Source organism: Pogoniulus pusillus, chromosome Z, assembly GCF_015220805.1.
Source record: "Pogoniulus pusillus isolate bPogPus1 chromosome Z, bPogPus1.pri, whole genome shotgun sequence".
Lineage (NCBI taxonomy): Eukaryota > Metazoa > Chordata > Aves > Piciformes > Lybiidae > Pogoniulus > Pogoniulus pusillus.
The window spans coordinates 108,600,644-108,622,395 of NC_087309.1; the positions used below are offsets into that span (position 1 = coordinate 108,600,644).

General features: G+C 50.8%; 2 protein-coding genes across 2 annotated transcripts in view; both read left to right on the plus strand.

The window, feature by feature from the left end:
• Positions 1–21,752, plus strand: part of LOC135173301 (trichohyalin-like) — a gene marked incomplete at its 5' end in the record, with an annotated part of 426,278 nt that overhangs the window by 150,761 nt on the left and 253,765 nt on the right. The gene's annotated exons all lie outside the window — the stretch shown is intronic.
• LOC135173570 (inositol 1,4,5-trisphosphate receptor-interacting protein-like 1) lies at positions 5,622–7,878 on the plus strand. Its single transcript, XM_064140549.1, has one exon. The coding sequence runs from the start codon at positions 5,622–5,624 to the stop codon at positions 7,230–7,232; it is 1,611 nt and encodes a 536-aa protein (XP_063996619.1). The 3' UTR covers positions 7,233–7,878.

The following is a 21,752-nucleotide window of genomic DNA, read 5'->3' on the forward strand; positions in this document are numbered from 1 at the left end:
GCTGACCTAAAGGCATGTGCCCACTGTAACAATTAAAGGAATAAAAACAAGTTAAGGGAAAAAAAACCCACACCTTTTCCCATACTGTTACTCTGAAGTAGCTACATGAGAATTTTGTAATGGATCTAATATTTAGAAGATTTACACATCTTTGATCAAGCCAAGTGAAACCTTTCCTGAGTTTTTAGTTTTGTGATGGTAACCATACCTTAAAAATATCCTATTGTCATTACAATGTCATCCTCTTGAGCAGGCAGATGAAGGAAAGTAAATCATAGATGATTCTTCCTCCTCAGAACTGCAGAATGCAGGTTACACTTCTTAGTATACTAAGATGTTCAGGAAAGGTGACTTCAGCTTGCAGTTTACCTTCCTTGTTTTCAAATACTGCTCATTGTAACTGAAAGACTTCTCTGCTCACTCAAATGCTGGTCCATCACTTTTCTGTAAAAAGCCATGGAGATGCCTTCTCCATGCAGAGCTATTCAAAAAGCCTGATTAGTACCAATTCCTTGCATGCCAGTGTTATCTAGCTAGATTGTCTGTACATTTAAAGCAATCTGTAGGACATTACAAGACCTCCACACTCAGAAGCAATGGATTACTAGAATACGTCTTTGGCAAATTCAGGCTTCACACCTGTTACATTATAAGATGCTCTACCCACACATTAAAAAAACAATCCCAGCTACAATTAAGACATTTCTTCCTTGCTACACATACTTAGGCCCCAGGTTTCATGCTATGAGCATTATCTTGTGTTTTTCATGTCATTTTTCGAAGGGCTGCTCTCACTGTAGCAATTCTGTCTTAATAACCTTGCAGAGTGGAAAATTTCTTCCACACATGATTTTAAAGGGAAAACCAGTATCACACAAATAATTGAAAAGCAGACAGATAAGAGGTTTTTATTTCACTTATGTAAGTCAGAATGGGTTAAATTTGGAAGAGATGGCATTTTGTCAGGGCACTAATCACAAAAGAGTGAAAAATGGGACAGGGATTGCACTTCAATATATTGAAGTGGTCGAACATCATATTCCATCTGTATAGGAGACCTCTTACGCCTCTGTGTCTTGTCCTGCACTTATTTGGACATTAAAATTAAAATAAAAGTCGGTCTCTGGTCCAGCTCTAGACAAAGACATTTTTATTAAAGTTATTTCCTGGAGAAATAAAAACATTATTCGTGCATAGCATAATTGAAAGACAGAAACTACACAACCGATTTTTTTTTAAAATAAACATTTAAAATATATTAGAAAATAGATCCCAAATTATCACTTTTACTGCTAATAGAAGAGGAATTAGCAGAAGAATTTTGATATAATCAACAGAGTTTATTATGAAAATAGAATACAGGATATTAACACCACATGCATAAAGAGCATGAAATTCTAAGAGTGAAGAACCAAAATCCAGCCAGCCAAGCTGGGGATACCTTATATCTCTACTACAAGCAGCTGTCATGTCTGCAGCAGGACCACTATCGTTATCACCCACTCATCAGAGCTCGTGAAGGCAGGACAAGTGCAACAACGATCTCAAGTCCAGAGCCACCTCCTTCTGGGTAATGTTCCTGTGCTAAACTGCTGAAAGAAATGCTGAGTCTGTGTCTCTGCATTCAAAGAAGGATGCTGTGAGGAAGTGTGTCAAAGGCTTTACAGAAGTCCACCTAGAGGCTGGCTGTCTCCTGTCCTCAGAAGATTAATCTCAACCACTTGCTGGGCACAGAGTTCAGGCTGACCGGCCAGAAATACCCTGTGTCCTCTTTTCTACTCATATTAAAAATGGGGACATTATTTCCATACCTTTACAACTACCTGAAGGGAGGTCGTTGCCAGGTGGGGTTGGTCTCTTCTGCCAGGCAACCACGTACAGAACAATGGGACACAGTCTCAAGTTGGGCCAGGGGAGCTGTAGGCTGGAACATTTCCCTAGCCTTTGAGCCTGGGCTTTTTTCTAGAGGCCATCCCTGTTCCTGTCTCACGGAGCTCCGAGCACGGATCCACCAGAGGATCTGTGGCTTCCGCTCCATTGTGCTCCTCGCCCTATCTGCCTCTCTCTTAGCTCAGCCGCCAGGCTCCGCAGGTAGCCAACTGCCCGCACCTCACGCAAGCGTTTTCTCGACTTGCCTCTGCTTCCAGCGAGAGGCTGCAGCGCACTCTGCAGCAGCTCAGCTGCACGGCTGCGTGCTTGTGGCAAGCACAATCGGAGCCGAAGCCTCTGCTGGTGGCAAGAGCAGCACAGGACCTGCCCTTCTCCTGGCTGGACACTTGGGCTAAGCCTCCTCGAGGCGTCCACCTCAGCTTAGCGCCGTACCTGCGGGGCTGGCAGAGAGCCTAAAGCACTGCCCGCGCCGCCGGCCGCGACACAGCCCCCTCGGCCAGCCCCCTCGGCCAGCCCCCTCGGCCAGCCCCCTCGGCCAGCCCCCTCGGCCAGCCCCCTCGGCCAGCCCCCTCGGCCAGCCCCCTCGGCCAGCCCCCTCGGCCAGCCCCCTCGGCCAGCCCCCTCGGCCAGCCCCCTCGGCCAGCCCCCTCGGCCAGCCCCCTCGGCCAGCCCCCTCGGCCAGCCCCCGCTCCCGCTGCTCTGCTGCCGCCGGCGCTGCCTGTGCTCTTTAAAATCCCGCGATGGGTGCTGGCTGGGCCAGCTGTGTGTGCCTGAGCTCCCGGCACGACTGCGCTCGGCCACCGGCTGCCGTTAACGGACGCCCCCGTCCGCCTCCCGCCGCCGCCCAGCGCCTGCCGGCACTGCCGCCGAGACCGCACCGACAGCTTTCTGCTGCCGCCTCAGCTGACTCCCAGCCCAGACACGCTCGGTGGAAATAAGGCAAAGAGAGAAGCAGCACTTCCATGCTTTAGTCAGCAGGGGGGCCAGCAGCAGTTACACTCTCGGAGCAGAGGTACAACTTCACACCAGCAAACAGCTCCCGCTTCACAAAAAGCACTGCCCCCTCTTTTCTGCGCAGAAACGGTTGTGCCCTGCTTGTGCCTCACATCATTGAGAGTATTGCTTGCAGAGGTGAGCAGCCTTGGTGCCCTGCGGATTGGAGCCGCCTGCATCTCTTCAAAGGTGACAGAAGCATTTCAGGAGCACCCCCGCAAGATGCAGCTCAGCCCATCGGAAGAGGCCCTTCCAGGGCGGCTTGTGAGACTCCAGTCAGAGCCTTGCATCTTCCAGAGGTTCCATTTCTTCCCGCGTGCAAAGTGGCAAAGAAATGCTGCGATGGAGGAAACGCTGCATGTGTGTCTGCCCTGTGCCTGGGTAGGAAACAGAGGCATGGGGTGGCATTGCCTCAGGCACATCAGCACGAAATGAAGGCGCTGAGCTTCAGCAAGTGCTTCTGCCAGCTCCAGCTGACGAGTGACTGCGGGAGAAGCCTCTAGCTTAAGATGTTGTTTGGACTGCAGCAAGTTGCTGCAGACATCTTCCCCGGCAGCCAGGCTGCAGAGGACACCTCTGGCCCAACTACCATGTGTCAGAGGGAGAGCTCTGCCGTGGCATGCTGCCACACAGGTCCCACGTGGCAGCTTCCAGTTCAGATGCCTACAGCTCTGCGCCGGCATCCTGGAGGGCACAGACTTTTCTCCCCACGTTTTGAAGACAGTTGTCATGCACCTCCTGAACACCACACCCATGGCATGCTGGTGCAGAGGGGAGTTCTTCTGGCAGATGGTGGATGCCATGAGTTACCTGCACTGCGGTCTGCAGCAGAAACAGCTCAACCACTTCTTTGGCAATGCAAACATGCCCAAGGAGGTGGTCTTGTCACAGAACATACTTTTATTTCCCTTATGTTACTCAGAAGACATTTAATTTGGAAAGGAGTGCATTTTGACAAGGCAGTAAGCATAAAGACTGAAAAATGCGAGAGTGAGAGCACTTCAAATACTGAAGCAACGGAAGGGCATATTCTGTGTCTGTGGTGCACCTTCTTATGCCTCTGTGTCTTGCACTTTTCTGGACATGAAGATTAGAGAAAGTCACTCCCTGGCCAAAACCTTACACAAAGGCATTTTACTTAGAAGTATTTCCTGAAGAAATCAAGACGTGCTGATGCACACAGTCAGTGAAGGACAGAAGTTAGCAAAACAACAGTAAAATGAAAAAGAAACACTGAAAAGATATGAAAAAAACACAACCCAGTGAATACAGGGTTTTTTACTGCTAACACTGGAGGAACTGGCAGCTAGTTGATACAATTAGCAGAGTATATTACGAAAGGTGGTGTATGTAAGATGCATAAGGAACCCCCCCCACTGCCAGACATCCCAGCCACAGCCCCTCTTGCAGCATCTGGTGCAGGATCTGTCTCCCCACAGCAAGGCATTCAGTCAGTTTCAGCAGCAGCAGCCTCAGCGTGAGCTCACAGGAGGGCTGTACTATGGGTGTGTAGAGAGAGGGGGCCAGTCACAGACAGAGCTGTGCCTCCGCAGGTGTCTGTCGCCACCTGGACAGTGAAAGTCTTTGGCTTTTCCATGCCATCCACTCCTTCTGGCATCTTTCCTCTGTGCAGAGTTGTAAACAAATGTTGTGCTTGAGCAGGTGCTGCATCTGTGTCTGTGCTTAACTCTGTTGGGAAAGGCAGGCAGAGAGTGCTGACTGCTAAGCTGCCACAGAGTCGGGCTGAGCATGCTGGCAGAAGAGCTGATGTGGTGGGCTGTGTTTTCAGTGATTCTGGAACTAAGGCTGTCCCAACATGTCCCCATGCTCCTGCCATGCAGCACTTGTCATAAATTCTATTCCCATCTAGTTTTGCACTTAGCCTTGTCCGGACAGGAAATGTGAAGTGCATTTCCTTGGAGACTCCTGGGAAGCCATACGAAAAGCAAGGCCTTGGAGCCCTACAGCACTACTTTTGGGCAGTGCCAGCCAGGTGTCAAGATCTCTGATCCATGTGGCATTGATTCTGTGCGTGCCACGTTCTGGAGAACAGTGCCCTGGTGACAGCTGTTTGGCAGTAGAGGTGCTCTGCAGGAAGAGCACAGCCACGACCACAGTCACAGTGGCCAGCACCAGGGCAGACTATTCCATCTCTGGGGATGGCATCTCAAGGGGCACCCACACGTCCAGGGTTCTTGTCACCTCACCTGAAATGCCACAAGGCTTTGTGGGATCTTCTTGTCTGCCAGGTAAGGTGACTCCCAGAGCACTCTGTGCTCCAGGCTGTGCTTCCAGAGGGTAGGGGTCAGGGTTCTGCCTGCCTTGGGTGGCTGTGAGTCACTGAGCTGGGCCAAGGCTGCAGTGGGCCAGTGCCCAGTTGGCATGGCAGCTCCAGCTGACATTATGACGTCACAGTGGGAGGGTGGCTATAAAAGCCGCAGCAGGCAGCAGTGTGTCAGTAGTGCTTGGGCTAATGGTGAGTGTGGGTGCAGGGAGGGGAGGCTGGAGGGAGGGCCCAGGCAGGGAGCTGGGTCCCTGGTGGGTGTGGGCTCAGGAGCACTTTGAGCTGGGTGCTGCCAAGACTGGGGTTGGGTGCAGGCCCTTGGTGCAACCTAAGTGCCTGCAGCCCTTGGCTGCTACCTGTGCCCAGTTCCTAACAGCTTCTGTGCCTGCTCTCCACCACTAACTCACTCCTTCCCAGCCCCACTGAATCCTTTCTCTCCCTTCTGCTGCAGGCCATGGATGCTACAAAATTTGTTGCTTTGCTTCTGCAAGGCCTCGTCCTGTTCTCAGTGAAGGTTCATGAGGAGCTGGATGAGACCACCTGGCAGCGCATGCAAGAGCGTGAGAATGAGATGGACCAGGAGATGGTTCGTATGATGCAGGAGATGGAAAGAAGAAGCCAACTGCACTGGAAGCTGGTGTCCATGCTCCTTCAGCAGTGGCCTGAGGAGCACGGAATGATGGCCTGGGGAGCTGTGCTCTTTGCTGCCACTGCTGCAGTCTTTGTCCTCCTCTTTTGGCTTTGCTGCTGGCTGAGGAGAAAGAGCCCTGATATAGACTCTGTCTGCAGCAAGGAGTTCTCATACATCAGCATATATCAGGAGGAGGAAGAGGAGGAGCAGGAGTTGCAGGACAAGGAGGAGTTGGAGGAGTTGGAGGAGGAAGAGGATGAAAGCAGTGTAGAAGATCTGAGAGACATAGATCAAGTAGAAAGGGGTCCTGTCGGGCACCTCCAGTGGCCAGTGCAGAAAATGATCTCCAGGAGCTGGGTGGTGAAGCAAATGGTGGATGACCTCCTGCAAGTCTTGCAAGAGCGTCTGTCAAAGACTTCATTACCAGTGCTGCAGCCTGCCATTGGTGTTGGCAGTGCCTTTGAAGGCTGGTGTCCCTATGAGGAGGACTACATTGTCTACCACCTCCTTGTGCCCATGAAGCCACCCCGTGGGCATGTCTTCTCCCTGGAGCTTGAAACAACACAGACTCCAGCTAAGGACTGCCGCATCCGTGTGGCTCTGGAATGCACCTGCACGGCACAAAAAACGCTATGCACTGTCCACAACACCGAGGAGCAGCTGAACTGCAGAAAGCAGGAGACACTGAGTCTCCTAGACATCCTCTGCACCCACTCGTACCTAGATGTGGAGAAAGTTGCCCACTGGTTCCGGGGCTTGATGAAGGAAGCTTGGGTGGCCTTGCCTCAGGCGCGTGAGTACAAAATGAAGGCCATGTGCTTCAGCCAGCGCTCCTGCCTGCTGCAGCTGACAAGTGACAATGGGAGAATTCTCAATCTTCAGATAATGTTTGGGGTGCAGCAAGGTGATACAGATATCTTCTTCAGCAGTCAGATTGCAGAGGACACCTACACCCCAAGCACGGTATGGAAAGAGAGCTATGCTGTGGCAGAGAGCAAGTTCTTCAGGCACATAGCCAGACAGGCCCCACATAGCAGCTTCCACCTCCAGTGCCTGTATCTCTGCTCCCACATCTTGGACAGCACGGACATCACTCCCTATATCTTGAAGACAAGTGTCATGCACCTCCTCAACACCTCACCTATGTCAGGCTGGGGGAAATGGGATGCCATCATCCGTCTGGCACACATCCTGAGCTTCCTGAACTGTTGCCTGCAACAGAAACATCTCAACCACTTCTTCTTTGGCAACAGAAACATGCCCAAGGAGATCATCTTGCCCTCACACTTTGAAACATCCCAGCCACTCAATCTCTTGCAGCACCTGGTGGAGAATCCAGCTGCCCATGCCAGGGCAATGACACAGTTGGGGCAGCTTCAGGATGACCTCGCAAAGGGGATGTACTATGGGTACATAAAGAGGCAGTCACGCTGAGAGCTGTGCCGCCACAGATGCGTGTCACCCACGGGACAGTGACTGCCCTTGGTGCTGCCAGAGTACCCATTTCTTCTGGCATCTTTCCTCTGTACAAATGCTGTGCTTGAGTGCATGCTGCTTCTCTGTCTGTGCTTTGCTGTGTTGGGAAAGGTGGGCACAGGGTGCTGACTGCTCAGCTCCCACTGAGTCACAATGAGCACCCTGGCAGCTGAGCTGATGTGGCAGAGGCCCTCCATGGTGCCGCTGGACCCCTGCAAATGCATGAGAATATATAGGAAGATTCCCTGGGGAGCTGCACCTGGACAACTGTCTAAGACTGGGACTAAAACAATTGTATAAAACTACCTGAGCAATGCCTGCTAAGTAGAACAACTCCTGCAGAACAACTTCAGGAAGAACAACTCCAGAAGAAGGAGGACTGACCAACTCCACGGAAGAACATCCCTGGACCACACAGATGCTGAGAAGCAGTTGGATGCTGAAAACTCCTTCTCACTTTCTAATGCCCCCTCACCCTGTCTCCACCTGATGGTGATATAATCCCTGCTCTTTTCCTTCCCTGCTTTTCTCTTTTTCTCCATTGCTCCCTCTCTCTCCCATTCCCTCTCTCTGTTTTGTTCAATGTTTATGGTTTAATAAATAGTTGTGTGTTGATATCTGGTCTCACTTGCACCCTAACTTCACAACACAGAAATCCATAAGAACAGATCTTGCTCCTCTGGACAGAGGTATTGTTAATCTCTGTTCTCCGGACCTTGACAGGGTCCTACAGCATCACCCTTGGGCTATTCCAGGGAGCTGGGAAGATCTTTGGTCAGCGTGCTTTCAATTCAAGGCATGCACTCATTCTCTCCCTGCTGCACTTCAGAGAACATCTCACATTACAATTACAAGTTCAAGCCCCATAATACTTTGCTCCATACAACACCTTCATTTTGGAACCGGCAAGAGGACAACATGGTTTGAATATCAACAGGTACAATTTCACCCAGGTGTATAGACTTAACACTCCAGGGGGAGGAACCCTGAACCTGACCCTAGGGGTCCTGACCCCTCCCCAGGGGTGGGTCACACCACCAGGTGATGGTTAGCCCACTCCCCTCCACTTCCTGTCCTATAAAGGAGAGGGGCTTCCTGTTCCTCTATCTCTCTCTCGCCACACACCACACTCTACACATCTCTGCCTGCATAGCAGCACACCACGTGGCAGACACGAGGCAGACAAAGCCACCATCACACAACTGGGGTTGTATTTATACCTTCTGTATTTTGCTATTTTCCCTTCCCTATCCTTTGTAAACTTCCCTACCTCCAATACCTTTCTAAGTTATTGTTAGAACTTTTCCTTTTAACTTCCAAATCGAGTGAGATTGATTTATTCAGGTGTGTGTACCTCTCTCTCTCCCTCTATCTAATCCCCTTCCTTTGGGAAAGAAGGTGGAAGAGGGGAGGACACTCTACAAATTGTTATTGGGTCTATCAAATTTATTAGAGTCTCTGGGAATTTGAATTAGAACCCAAGACACCAGGACAGGCAGCAGGCCTAGCTTGGGTCAGCTCCTGCTGACTCATGCTGCCTTGCTAGTAAGATATTGGGAGGTTTTGGAAGCTCTTGTTATGAGGAGAGGTCCTGCTACACTTCCTAAGGACTAGAAATGCATTTCAGGCCACACATGGGCAAGCACATCCATGGTCTCTTGATTTTGTTCTGTCACTGGATTTCCATTACACTGTTTGCGTACTTTGGGCCAGACCAAGCCTGGTACAAGATCAAAGCCAGATTACAGCATAGTGTCTGCTGTATTGGCTGTTGTCCTGAGAATACCAGCAGCATCTCTCACTGGCAGCTCTTCAGTGCTTCTCTGACCTTGGACGTAGCCTTTCACTCTGCTAAGCTAGAGGCAGAAGAGCCCAAGCCACTCAGCTGTTTCTAGCAGCAGGTTTTCTAACTTCAGTGTATTACAGCATGGGGACCTGTGAAATGAAGAGTGTCACTTGGGAACTGGCTTGTGGCAAAGACTGAAAATACTACTCCCATGATAAGCTGAAGGCTTTCTCATCCTTTATGAGTGAAGCTTCTGATAGAAGTACTTCTTTCCAGAGCACTTCTTTCTACGTCACAACTACTTTGCATTGATACTGAATGCATCCTGCACATATTTGCTGCTGACACTACGTGATGCACTGGAGTCACTTGAGGGAAAGGACACCATTGAGAAGGATCTTGGTAGGCTTAAGAAGTCAGCCAGTACCAAGTGCAGGAGGTTCACAAGTCAAAATGCAAGGTCCTATATCTGGGTCTGGCCATTGCCAGGCACAAATGCAGGCTGGGTGCAGTGTGGATTGAGAGCAGCTGTAAAGAAGGAGACTTGGGTGTGCTGATTGGTGAGAATCTCGAGATGAGGCAGCAGGGTGGCAGCTCGTGAGGCCAGAAGGCAAACTGTATACCCTCTTCTATTTTAAGACCTTTCTTCTCTCACCACATGACCTTATGAAAAGTCCCCCTCCAGCTTCCCTGTAGGACTCCTCCAGGCACAAGAAGGCTGCTGTACGGTTTCCCCAGTGCGGTGAGGCAGATCTCGCGGAGAAGGGCTAATCTCAAATATGCAAGGACACCGCAGAATCCAATGTGGATCAAAAGCGAGTGACAACTTTATTTAGTAGCCGCGCGCTTATATGTGTTACAGATAATATATGCATACATGTAAAGAGCTAAATGGCTGAATTTCTAAATACCCCATTTGCATGGTGCACCTACTTGCTACGTGCAGCTGCAAGCAGCAAACTACTTCTTATCTTATTCAGAGTTAGCTGTATCCTGCTCTGCTTGAGTTGTCCGCCGACTCATCAAGGACAGTGCCTCCCTAGCTAGCTATATTAAATGCTGCCTTTGTTTATTCAATATGTCTTTGTTTCTTCAATGTGGCCTTTGTTTCAGTGTGGCCTAGCACAGCCTTAATTTAGTTCCATATACTCATCCTGCTTGCCCACCTCTAAGTCATGTCCATTTTCCTTTAGCCATTCTGCAACAATTCCCCTCTTTTCCTTTTGGGCAAGCAGGGCTGTACCCCCGGTAACTCGATCCACACCCCTCAGAATGCATCCATACCCTATGCGTAGTAATATAAGCATAAGCAGTACTATTCCCAGCAGGCGGAGGCCCTCCTTGATAAGCTGTAGTATCCAGGGAGACAAACCTCCAAAGGTTGATCTTAGCCACTGGTCAAAGGGATTTTCATTAACAATAATGCGGTTAGTATGATTTTTCAGCCAAGCAAGCTGTTTATGGATAGACTCCCCATGGTCCGAGAGGTTAAAGCAACACATTCCCTCAAAATCGCTACAACCATGGCCTTGTGCTAATAACAAGAAATCTATTGCTGCTCTGTTCTGCAGTAGTGCATGCCTTAAGCTGTTCTGATCTAGTAGTAATTGCTCTAAAACCTGAGTAGTAGCATTTGCTTCTTTGACTGACCAGCATGTCAGTCGTTCTAACTGCTTCACTGCTTGTGCTACAGCAAGATGCGGAATAAATGCAGTAACAAAAACATTTGCAGTTATTGACCATAACTGTACGTTGTCATTGCAGTCTGCTTTCAGATTGTGCCACTTTGTAGCTCATTTTTGGCGTGATCCCCCTCCTGGAGAAGCAGCTTGTATCATGTTCAACCAATCTCTTTTATGTGGTGCGAATAGAGTGAGTTTCCCCAGATAGCAAGGACCCCCTATAACATTTTTTGGGATCCCTTGCCAGGCACGATCACCACAGATAAGGAAGGTGTTGTTAGGAAGTGCTCTGGCTGACCCATTATTCCACAAGGTTTGCCCTACGCCCGCACCATACACAGCATCCAGTGCCGGCCTCTTTTTCTCCTTTTCACTCATCCATGGTGTCACGCCACAATATTCCCTACCATTACCCCAAGTGTAAGGTTTTCCTGGTGATACGTCTGTCCACTGCTGTGACATTTTCCGATAAACCCAATATCCTAAATTTCCCTGATATTTTGTCCCAAAAGCAAAGCAAGTCCGGGTCCAATTAGTTGTGGACAGATTCCCTATCTTTTGACTCCCTAATAACTCTAGTTCTTGTGGGTCCCAGGGCAAGATTACATTCAGCCCTCTTATCAGTAATGCAGCACAATCTGAAGCATTTTGGATCCCATTACAATCATAATTGTCCACATAGCCCTTAAAGTCTTCCGGGTTGAATCCTGGTAGTCCTACCAGACATGTTTTAAAAGGCTCAGTAGCCGATTGCAGGCTCAGACAGAAGTCCATATTACCCGTCTGGTTCGCCCATGTCACCCACATGTTCGCTCGGGGATTCACTCGATCGATCGCATTGGCCACTGTTCCCAGAAGTAGCGACAGGATCAGTGGAAGGAGCAGTCTTTGTCCATCGCGCTGGAACCCAAAGCGGACCTGTTGATGTAGAGACAGAAACGTATCCTCTGCCCCAATAGAGTACCTCTGCAGGCCCCTCCCATATACCTGTCTTAGGATTTCTGTACATCACCCGGACCTTTTTGTGTGGCTGTTTTTCTACTGTACCACCATGCACCTTTGCTGGAGGCACATCCTGATCAGAAAAGATGCATAGATGATTAAGGGTAAAGAGGGTCATTGCTAAACGCTCAACTGGATCAGCAATTTCTGGGTACTTCTGAAGGTACCTTTTCAGGGTCTGATTTGCTCTTTCTACTATTGCCTGTCCCGTAGGTGAATTCGGGATTCCTCTAGTATGCTTAACACCCCATGCTTGCAACATTTGCCTAATCCTTTCACTGGCATATGCTGGCCCGTTGTCAGTCTTAATCTCCTTTGGTACTCCCATCACTGCAAAGCAAACAGTCAAATGTCTTTGAACATGCAATGCCTTCTCACCCGTCTGAGCTGTGGCCCAGATGAACTTACTATAAGTATCAATCGTAACATGGACATACTTCAGCCTTCCAAATTCTGGAACATGTGTGACATCCATTTGCCACAACTGCAACACTTCCATTCCCCTAGGGTTCACCCCAATACCCAAACCCGGACCATGATGGCTGCACTCAGGGCAAGCCTGAACTATACCCTTAGCTTCATTCATCGTGATTTTGAACTGGTTGTGCAAACCCTTTGCATTTTGGTGAAACCTCTGGTGTGCTTCTCATGCAAGTGTGAACTCACTCAGGGGAACAACCGTGGAAACTAACTCATCTGCTCTTGCATTCCCTTCTCCCAAACCTATGTCCCATTTATGACTACGTACATGGATCACGCAATACTGTTCTGTTCTCTGCTGCACTGCACTTTGCATAGCTCTCAAAAGCTGCCCTAAACGAACATTTGATATGTCCTTCACAAAAGCACTTTCTATGCGCTCCAAGATTCCTGCTACATACAAAGAATCAGTCACTATGTTCAGTGGTTCTTGCATCCATCGTGAAAGAGCCCAAACTACTGCTGCTAATTCCAGTGTTTGTAAAGAGTCCCCAGGTTGGCCTTTTAATAGTTGGTGCTTCCAGGTTTCTTTCTCACACCACGTAGCTGTGGCTGTTTTCGATTTCTTCCCGGCGTCGGTGTACACAGTGATGGCATCTGGCAGTGGTCGTAGTGATCTCTTCCCCTGGCGTAACCATTCACCCTGGCTCATCCATTTTAGCGTGGGAGATGAAATTTGTTGTGTGGATAAATGTGCGGGACAGGATAGTAGACTCAATTGTAATGCAGGAGTTTGCCAGAGCATTTGCTCCAAGTCAGTCCTTTTGATAGGGAGAAATATGGTGTTCGGCTCTGTGCCGCTAATCTGCAGTATACGACATCTTCCTCGAATTATCAACTCTGCCAAATTCTCAACCTTTTGTTGAATCGTTGTCTTTGGTTGTAAGGGCGTAAAAATCCATTCCAGGATCCTTAGACTCTCCCCCTTTTTGTTTTTGCTCTGGCAAACTGCGCCCATGAGGGTATGGGTTGATGGTAGAATAAGCAGGTCTATAGGTTCTCGTGGGTCTAGGCGACTGACCCATCTTTGGGCAATTTGATCTGATAGTTTATCAATGATGGCTTTCTGGTCTGAAGACAGATGCACTGTAGCTGCAGGGTCACGGCCCTGAAGCAAAGGCCTAAGTTTTTCCAAGTCTTCTGAAGAAAATCCGATAACTGGTCGGAGCCATTGTAAGTCACCCATTAGTTTTTGTGCATCTGTAAGTGTCGTAATGTTTGTGTGTAGAGTGAGCTTTTGTGGCCGGATTTGTGAATCTGAAATCTTCCATCCGAGGTACAAATAAGGCGATATTCTTTGAACTTTATTCGGGGCAATTTGTAATCCATGTTTGCTCATTGCTGCTGCAATTTGTGATAATTGTCTTTCACTAAATGGAGCTTCTTGACAAAAAAGAATGTCATCCATATAATGATAAATAGAAGTAGTCGGCCACTGTACTCGCAGTGGTCGCAATGCATTGTCCACATAAAGCTGGCAGATTGTGGGGCTGTTCTTCATGCCTTGAGGTAACACAGTCCATTGATAACGGTTCGCTGGTGCCTGCCTATTCAGTGATGGCAGGGTAAAGGCAAAACGTTGACAATCATCCGGGTGTAGTGGAATAGTGAAAAAACAGTCCTTTAGGTCTATGATCAATAAGTGCCATTTTTCAGGCAGCAATAGCAGGAGTTGGCAAGCCAGGCTGTAGTGCTCCCATCGCTTGCATCTGGTCGTTGATTGCTCGAAGATCATGGAGCAGTCGAAACTTGCCTGATTTCTTTGGAATGACGAAAATAGGTGTATTCCATGGGCTAGTGGAAGGAATCAAATGTCCTGCTGCCAGTTGTTCTTGGACCAATTCGTGTGCCTTTTGCAGCCTCTCTGCTTTAAGCGGCCACTGCTCCACCCATATCGGTTTGTCTGTTAGCCAATTTAGTCGAATGGGGAAAGGCTGCTTCTCAGTGGCCGCTAATAAAAACAACGCTCGTTTGTAATGACCAGTCCAAGCTGAGAGAGAGCATCTCTCCCTATTAGTCCGTTGACACCACTGGGTAGAGGCATTACAGTCACATAGAGGTTGGCAGTTCGGTTATCAACAGTGAGCTGCAGACGTTGAGTGGATCGTCGTACTTCGGCTGTACCACCCACCCCTTCAACCCCTTTTACGCAGGGTTGAGTGGTCCAGTGTGTAGGCCATTGATTTCTGTCAACAATGGTAATGTCTGCACCTGTATCCACAAGCATCAGCAATTGTAATCCATCAGGTCCATTTGATAAGTTCGCTGTCACCACTGGTCTTTGTCCCAGTTGTAAAGTTAATAGTGCCATACCTCCGGTCGATCCAAATCCCCTTTCTCCTCGATGTTGTGGTGAGAGAGGAGTTGCTGATTGTAGCAGGCATGGAATTGGGACGAGCTGAGCAATCTTGCTCTCTTTAGGAATATGCATTGGTGGAAAGTCCGTTTGAACCATAATTTGGATAGTTCCTTCAAAGTCCGAATCAATAACTCCAGGCAAAACAAACAGTCCTCTTATGGATGCTGATGATCTCCCCAGAAGTATACCCCCGCAGGCTTGGCCGTTAATAGTCACTGGCCCCTTTAAGGTGGACGGAATCTTTTGGGGCTTATTGTCGATTAAGGTGGTTTCTACTGCTGTTGCCAGGTCCACGCCATTTGTGTCGGCGCGCGGTTGCTCCTCGCGCTCCTCCCCCCGTTTCCCGATCGCCGGCAGGCAGCTGCAGAGTGGTTTTTCACACCGCATTTGCTACAGTGTACGCTGGATACTGGGCATTGAGAGCGAAGGTGACCTATCTTCCTGCAGCGAAAACATCTCATTCGGCTCACAGAATAGTGTGCTCCTCCTGCCGATCCAATCGGGGCTAAAGCTGCTAATGCCTGTGCCTGTTGTTCAACAATCTTTTCTAGCGGGTGCCTAGTGCTGTCCGGTGCGGGAGAGGCTGCAACATAAGCCCTAGGTTCTAGGGGTGTGGTTTCTGCTCGCTGCGCTCTTTCTAACATTTGTGCTACTGTGGCATCCCGAGGCAGAGTTACTAATATACCCCGGGTTTTAGCATTTGCATTATCAAAGGCAAGTTGTTGTAGAAGGGTGTATTTCATGTATTCTGGCAAATCAGAATTGCTCAACGCCTCATGAAGCCGGTCGTAAAAGGAGCCAAAAGGCTCATTCTCCTTTTGTTTAACCGACGTATAAGACGGAGCAATCGGGGCTGCTTTTACTCCCCCCAGCGCTACCTGAGCTAACCTCATGCTCTCTCTTAGTATCTCCGGGGCCATATTAAGCTGAGCATCCACCCCAGCCCATTGACCTTCGCCTCTCAGCTGGCTAACGCTGACTCCCAGCAGAAGGTCACCTTCCGCCCGCGGCAGTGAAGCAGAGCCCTGACACAATGCTTCCATTTCAGTGTTAAACTGCATCTGTTGCGAGGGGGTTAGTATCATTCTCAGCACCTGTTTCCAGTCCTCTTGTGCTAGCGTCCCTGAGGCAGAGAAAATGTACTGTAGCATCTGCCGAGCAGGGTCACTGTGGAGTCCATATTTAGATACTGTCTCTCTAAGCTGGGCTAACAGTTTCCAATCAAATGCCTGATGCTCCCCAATAATCGTCTCATCTGCTCGGTTATCATAAACTACTGGACATACTTTAGATAACATACTTGCAGCCTCTGTGTCCCCATCTGATAAGGCCTCCCTAGCTATCTTTCCCCACGGCTGCCGCCTGGGAGGTGGTAGTCGCGAGCCGGACCTCTCATCTTTCTTGCCTGCATTGTTAACTCCTTCCTTGCTCGGGGCACTCCCTTCAGCCTCCTGCTGACTGACTGCAAGGGCTCGCTGTCTCGAACTTTTTCTCTTAGCTAAACGCTGTATTATTCGCTGTGCTGCCTCATACAAGGTATCATCATCGCTATCAGCCTCAGGTTCGCTCGATTCTGAACTGGAGGACTCGGATGGTGGCACAGAGGTCTGTACCGCGGTCTCAGTAACAGCTGGATTCTCAGAAGCAGAGCGCGGCAGAGTGGGCTCGCTCTCTCCCTCGTCTTTGCTGGATTCTGACGAAACCTTCCCCAAGTCCCCCATGTCCTTCACTGGTAATGCTGCCGGAGATGAGGAGAACTTGGGAAACTTTATAGACCAAGAGCGTCCCGTACTGGTCTTTTCCAAGCGCCGCTGTGCATCAGTGGCTGTGGGACTGACTACGACAGGAAGACCGAGCCCTGGCGGTCCAGGTGCGAGAGCATTAAACACAGAGGATGCCTTTTGTCCCCCATCTTGCTTCTCGCTGGAGAGTTTAGTGGTAGCCACCGCTGCCACATCCTTCTCCAGTTTATACTTTTTTATAGCATTAACAGTCTCTCGCCAAGGCACTTGAAGCTTCTTAGCTGCTGGATCCCCATCTATTACTGCATCCCACAGTTCACTGCCGAACGCCCTCCATTCTGCTTCATCAAAATATGACTCGGGGGTTTTAAAGAAACCCTTAGCATAGCCATATGCACAAAGTCCTGGCAAATACTTGGTATTAAAATTCACTTTGCGCTTTTCAAGAAAGCAAGATAGCAAGGAAAGGGCTACCTCTTTATCCATGCTGCGGCGTCCCGCTTGCCCTCCTTGCAGCGACGAAGGCTGGCTCTCTTGTCGTCAGCCTCAGGCCCACCTAATTGGTCCGCCACCCCGTCCTAGCTTTGTCCTGCTAGTGGGCGTCGCTCTCCTCCGACGGCCCACTCCGCCGGCCTGTCCTCCTCCGTGTTTCCTAGGGTCCCCCCAAATTGGGGTCCCTGTTCGGGCGCCAATCTGCGGTGAGGCAGATCTCGCGGAGAAGGGCTAATCTCAAATATGCAAGGACACCGCAGAATCCAATGTGGATCAAAAGCGAGTGACAACTTTATTTAGTAGCCACGCGCTTATATGTGTTACAGATAATATATGCATACATGTAAAGAGCTAAATGGCTGAATCTCTAAATACCCCATTTGCATGGTGCACCTACTTGCTACGTGCAGCTGCAAGCAGCAAACTACTTCTTATCTTATTCAGAGTTAGCTGTATCCTGCTCTGCTTGAGTTGTCCGCCGACTCATCAAGGACAGTGCCTCCCTAGCTAGCTATATTAAATGCTGCCTTTGTTTATTCAATATGTCTTTGTTTCTTCAATGTGGCCTTTGTTTCAGTGTGGCCTAGCACAGCCTTAATTTAGTTCCATATACTCATCCTGCTTGCCCACCTCTAAGTCATGTCCATTTTCCTTTAGCCATTCTGCAACACCCCAGGACCTTCTATTCTGCAGGCTGAAAATCTGCCCAGTGCCGTCTTTAAAATGCTCACTGCTGGGTCAGGTGGCGCCCGATCAGCATTGGGAAGTTGGGGTCTGCTTGCCGATGTGGCTGGAGCTGTTTGCTGTGCTGCTCTGAGAAGCGTTTGCAATTTCACAGCCTGCGGATGCGCACCGAGTGGAGGAGAAACAGACGGAGTGGCCAGCTCGGCTGTCAGCTGCGCTGTGCCCCCCACCCTGGCACCACGGTACCACTCAGCACTGTGATGGGGGTCTGCACAAGCCTCACATGCTTGGGGTGTGAGGGGAATCGTATTGGCTCCGACAAGTTTTTAGCACACACAGACACTCCTACATCTTGTGTAGGATTCTTTGGTACCATCTACCTTCAACATCCCTTAGCTGCAGGCTACCCAAATACAATTCCCATATTGTTCACTTGCCTCTCTTGTATGATGTACATAATTAGAGAGATGTTGACATCGTGGGACATGTCCAGAGAAGGGCAATGAAGCTGCTGAGTGGCCTGGAGCACAGCCCTGTGAGGAGAAGCTGAGAGAGCTGGGGATGTGCAGCCTGCAAGAGGAGGCTCAGGGCAGACCACATTGCTGTCTACAACAACCTGAAGGGAGGTTGTAGCCAGGTAGGGTTGGTCTCTTCTGCCAGGCAACCACGTACAGAACAATGGGACACAGTCTCAAGTTGGGCCAGGGGAGCTGTAGGCTGGAACATTTCCCTAGCCTTTGAGCCTGGGCTTTTTCTAGAGGCCATCCCTGTTCCTGTCTCACGGAGCTCCGAGCACGGATCCACCAGAGGATCTGTGGCTCCCGCTCCATTGTGCTCCTCGCCCTATCTGCCTCTCTCTTAGCTCAGCCGCCAGGCTCCGCAGGTAGCCAACTGCCCGCACCTCACGCAAGCGTTTTCTCGACTTGCCTCTGCTTCCAGCGAGAGGCTGCAGCGCACTCTGCAGCAGCTCAGCTGCACGGCTGCGTGCTTGTGGCAAGCACAATCGGAGCCGAAGCCTCTGCTGGTGGCAAGAGCAGCACAGGACCTGCCCTTCTCCTGGCTGGACACTTGGGCTAAGCCTCCTCGAGGCGTCCGCCTCAGCTTAGCGCCGTACCTGCGGGGCTGGCAGAGAGCCTAAAGCACTGCCCGCGCCGCCGGCCGCGACACAGCCCCCTCGGCCAGCCCCCTCGGCCAGCCCCCTCGGCCAGCCCCCTCGGCCAGCCCCCTCGGCCAGCCCCCTCGGCCAGCCCCCTCGGCCAGCCCCCTCGGCCAGCCCCCTCGGCCAGCCCCCTCGGCCAGCCCCCTCGGCCAGCCCCCTCGGCCAGCCCCCTCGGCCAGCCCCCTCGGCCAGCCCCCTCGGCCAGCCCCCGCTCCCGCTGCTCTGCTGCCGCCGGCGCTGCCTGTGCTCTTTAAAATCCCGCGATGGGTGCTGGCTGGGCCAGCTGTGTGTGCCTGAGCTCCCGGCACGACTGCGCTCGGCCACCGGCTGCCGTTAACGGACGCCCCCGTCCGCCTCCCGCCGCCGCCCAGCGCCTGCCGGCACTGCCGCCGAGACCGCACCGACAGCTTTCTGCTGCCGCCTCAGCTGACTCCCAGCCCAGACACGCTCGGTGGAAATAAGGCAAAGAGAGAAGCAGCACTTCCATGCTTTAGTCAGCAGGGGGGCCAGCAGCAGTTACACTCTCGGAGCAGAGGTACAACTTCACACCAGCAAACAGCTCCCGCTTCACAAAAAGCACTGCCCCCTCTTTTCTGCGCAGAAACGGTTGTGCCCTGCTTGTGCCTCACATCATTGAGAGTATTGCTTGCAGAGGTGAGCAGCCTTGGTGCCCTGCGGATTGGAGCCGCCTGCATCTCTTCAAAGGTGACAGAAGCATTTCAGGAGCACCCCCGCAAGATGCAGCTCAGCCCATCGGAAGAGGCCCTTCCAGGGCGGCTTGTGAGACTCCAGTCAGAGCCTTGCATCTTCCAGAGGTTCCATTTCTTCCCGCGTGCAAAGTGGCAAAGAAATGCTGCGATGGAGGAAACGCTGCATGTGTGTCTGCCCTGTGCCTGGGTAGGAAACAGAGGCATGGGGTGGCATTGCCTCAGGCACATCAGCACGAAATGAAGGCGCTGAGCTTCAGCAAGTGCTTCTGCCAGCTCCAGCTGACGAGTGACTGCGGGAGAAGCCTCTAGCTTAAGATGTTGTTTGGACTGCAGCAAGTTGCTGCAGACATCTTCCCCGGCAGCCAGGCTGCAGAGGACACCTCTGGCCCAACTACCATGTGTCAGAGGGAGAGCTCTGCCGTGGCATGCTGCCACACAGGTCCCACGTGGCAGCTTCCAGTTCAGATGCCTACAGCTCTGCGCCGGCATCCTGGAGGGCACAGACTTTTCTCCCCACGTTTTGAAGACAGTTGTCATGCACCTCCTGAACACCACACCCATGGCATGCTGGTGCAGAGGGGAGTTTTTCTGGCAGATGGTGGATGCCATGAGTTACCTGCACTGCGGTCTGCAGCAGAAACAGCTCAACCACTTCTTTGGCAATGCAAACATGCCCAAGGAGGTGGTCTTGTCACAGAACATACTTTTATTTCCCTTATGTTACTCAGAAGACATTTAATTTGGAAAGGAGTGCATTTTGACAAGGCAGTAAGCATAAAGACTGAAAAATGCGAGAGTGAGAGCACTTCAAATACTGAAGCAACGGAAGGGCATATTCTGTGTCTGTGGTGCACCTTCTTATGCCTCTGTGTCTTGCACTTTTCTGGACATGAAGATTAGAGAAAGTCACTCCCTGGCCAAAACCTTACACAAAGGCATTTTACTTAGAAGTATTTCCTGAAGAAATCAAGACGTGCTGATGCACACAGTCAGTGAAGGACAGAAGTTAGCCTGGACAGATGGGCAGAGGCCAATGGGATGGGGTTCAATAGCTCAAAGTGCAGGGTGCTGCACTTTGGCCACAACAACCCCATGCAGAGATACAGGCTGGGGTCGGAGTGGCTGGAGAGCAGCCAGACAGAGAGGGATCTGGGGGTACTGATTGATACCCGCCTGAACATGAGCCAGCAGTGTGCCCAGGTGGCCAAGAGAGCCAGTGGCATCCTGGCCTGCATCAGGAATGGTGTGGTCAGCAGGAGCAGGGAGGTCATTCTGCCCCTGTACTCTGCACTGGTCAGACCACACCTCGAGTACTGCGTTCAGTTCTGGGCCCCCCAGTTTAGGAGGGACATTGAGATGCTTGAGCGTGTCCAGAGAAGGGCGACAAGGCTGGTGAGAGGCCTCGAGCACAAGCCCTACGAGGAGAGGCTTAGGGAGCTGGGGTTGTTTAGCCTGGAGAAGAGAAGGCTCAGGGGTGACCTTATTGCTGTCTACAACTACCTGAAGGGTGGTTGTGGCCAGGAGGAGGTTGCTCTCTTCTCTCAGGTGGCCAGCTCCAGAACGAGAGGACACAGCCTCAGGCTGCGCCAGGGGAAATTTCGGCTCGAGGTGAGGAGAAAGTTCTTCACTGAGAGAGTCATTGGGCACTGGAATGGGCTGCCTGGGGAGGTGGTGGAGTCGTCGTCCCTGGGGCAGTTCAAGGCAAGGTTGGATGTGGCACTTGGTGCCATGGTCTAGCCTTGGGCACTGTGGTAAAGGGTTGGACTTGATGATCTGTGAGGTCTCTTCCAACCTTGGTGATACTGTGATACTGTGATACTGTAACAGTAAAATGAAAAAGAAACACTTAAAAGATATGAAAAAAACACAACCCAGTGAATACAGGGTTTTTTACTGCTAACACTGGAGGAACTGGCAGCTAGTTGATACAATTAGCAGAGTATATTACGAAAGGTGGTGTATGTAAGATGCATAAGGAACCCCCCTCACTGCCAGACATCCCAGCCACAGCCCCTCTTGCAGCATCTGGTGCAGGATCTGTCTCCCCACAGCAAGGCATTCAGTCAGTTTCAGCAGCAGCAGCCTCAGCGTGAGCTCACAGGAGGGCTGTACTATGGGTGTGTAGAGAGAGGGGGCCAGTCACAGACAGAGCTGTGCCTCCGCAGGTGTCTGTCGCCACCTGGACAGTGAAAGTCTTTGGCTTTTCCATGCCATCCACTCCTTCTGGCATCTTTCCTCTGTGCAGAGTTGTAAACAAATGTTGTGCTTGAGCAGGTGCTGCATCTGTGTCTGTGCTAAACTGTGATGGGAAAGGCAGGCAGAGAGAGCTGACTGCTAAGCTGCCACAGAGTCGGGCTGAGCATGCTGGCAGAAGAGCTGATG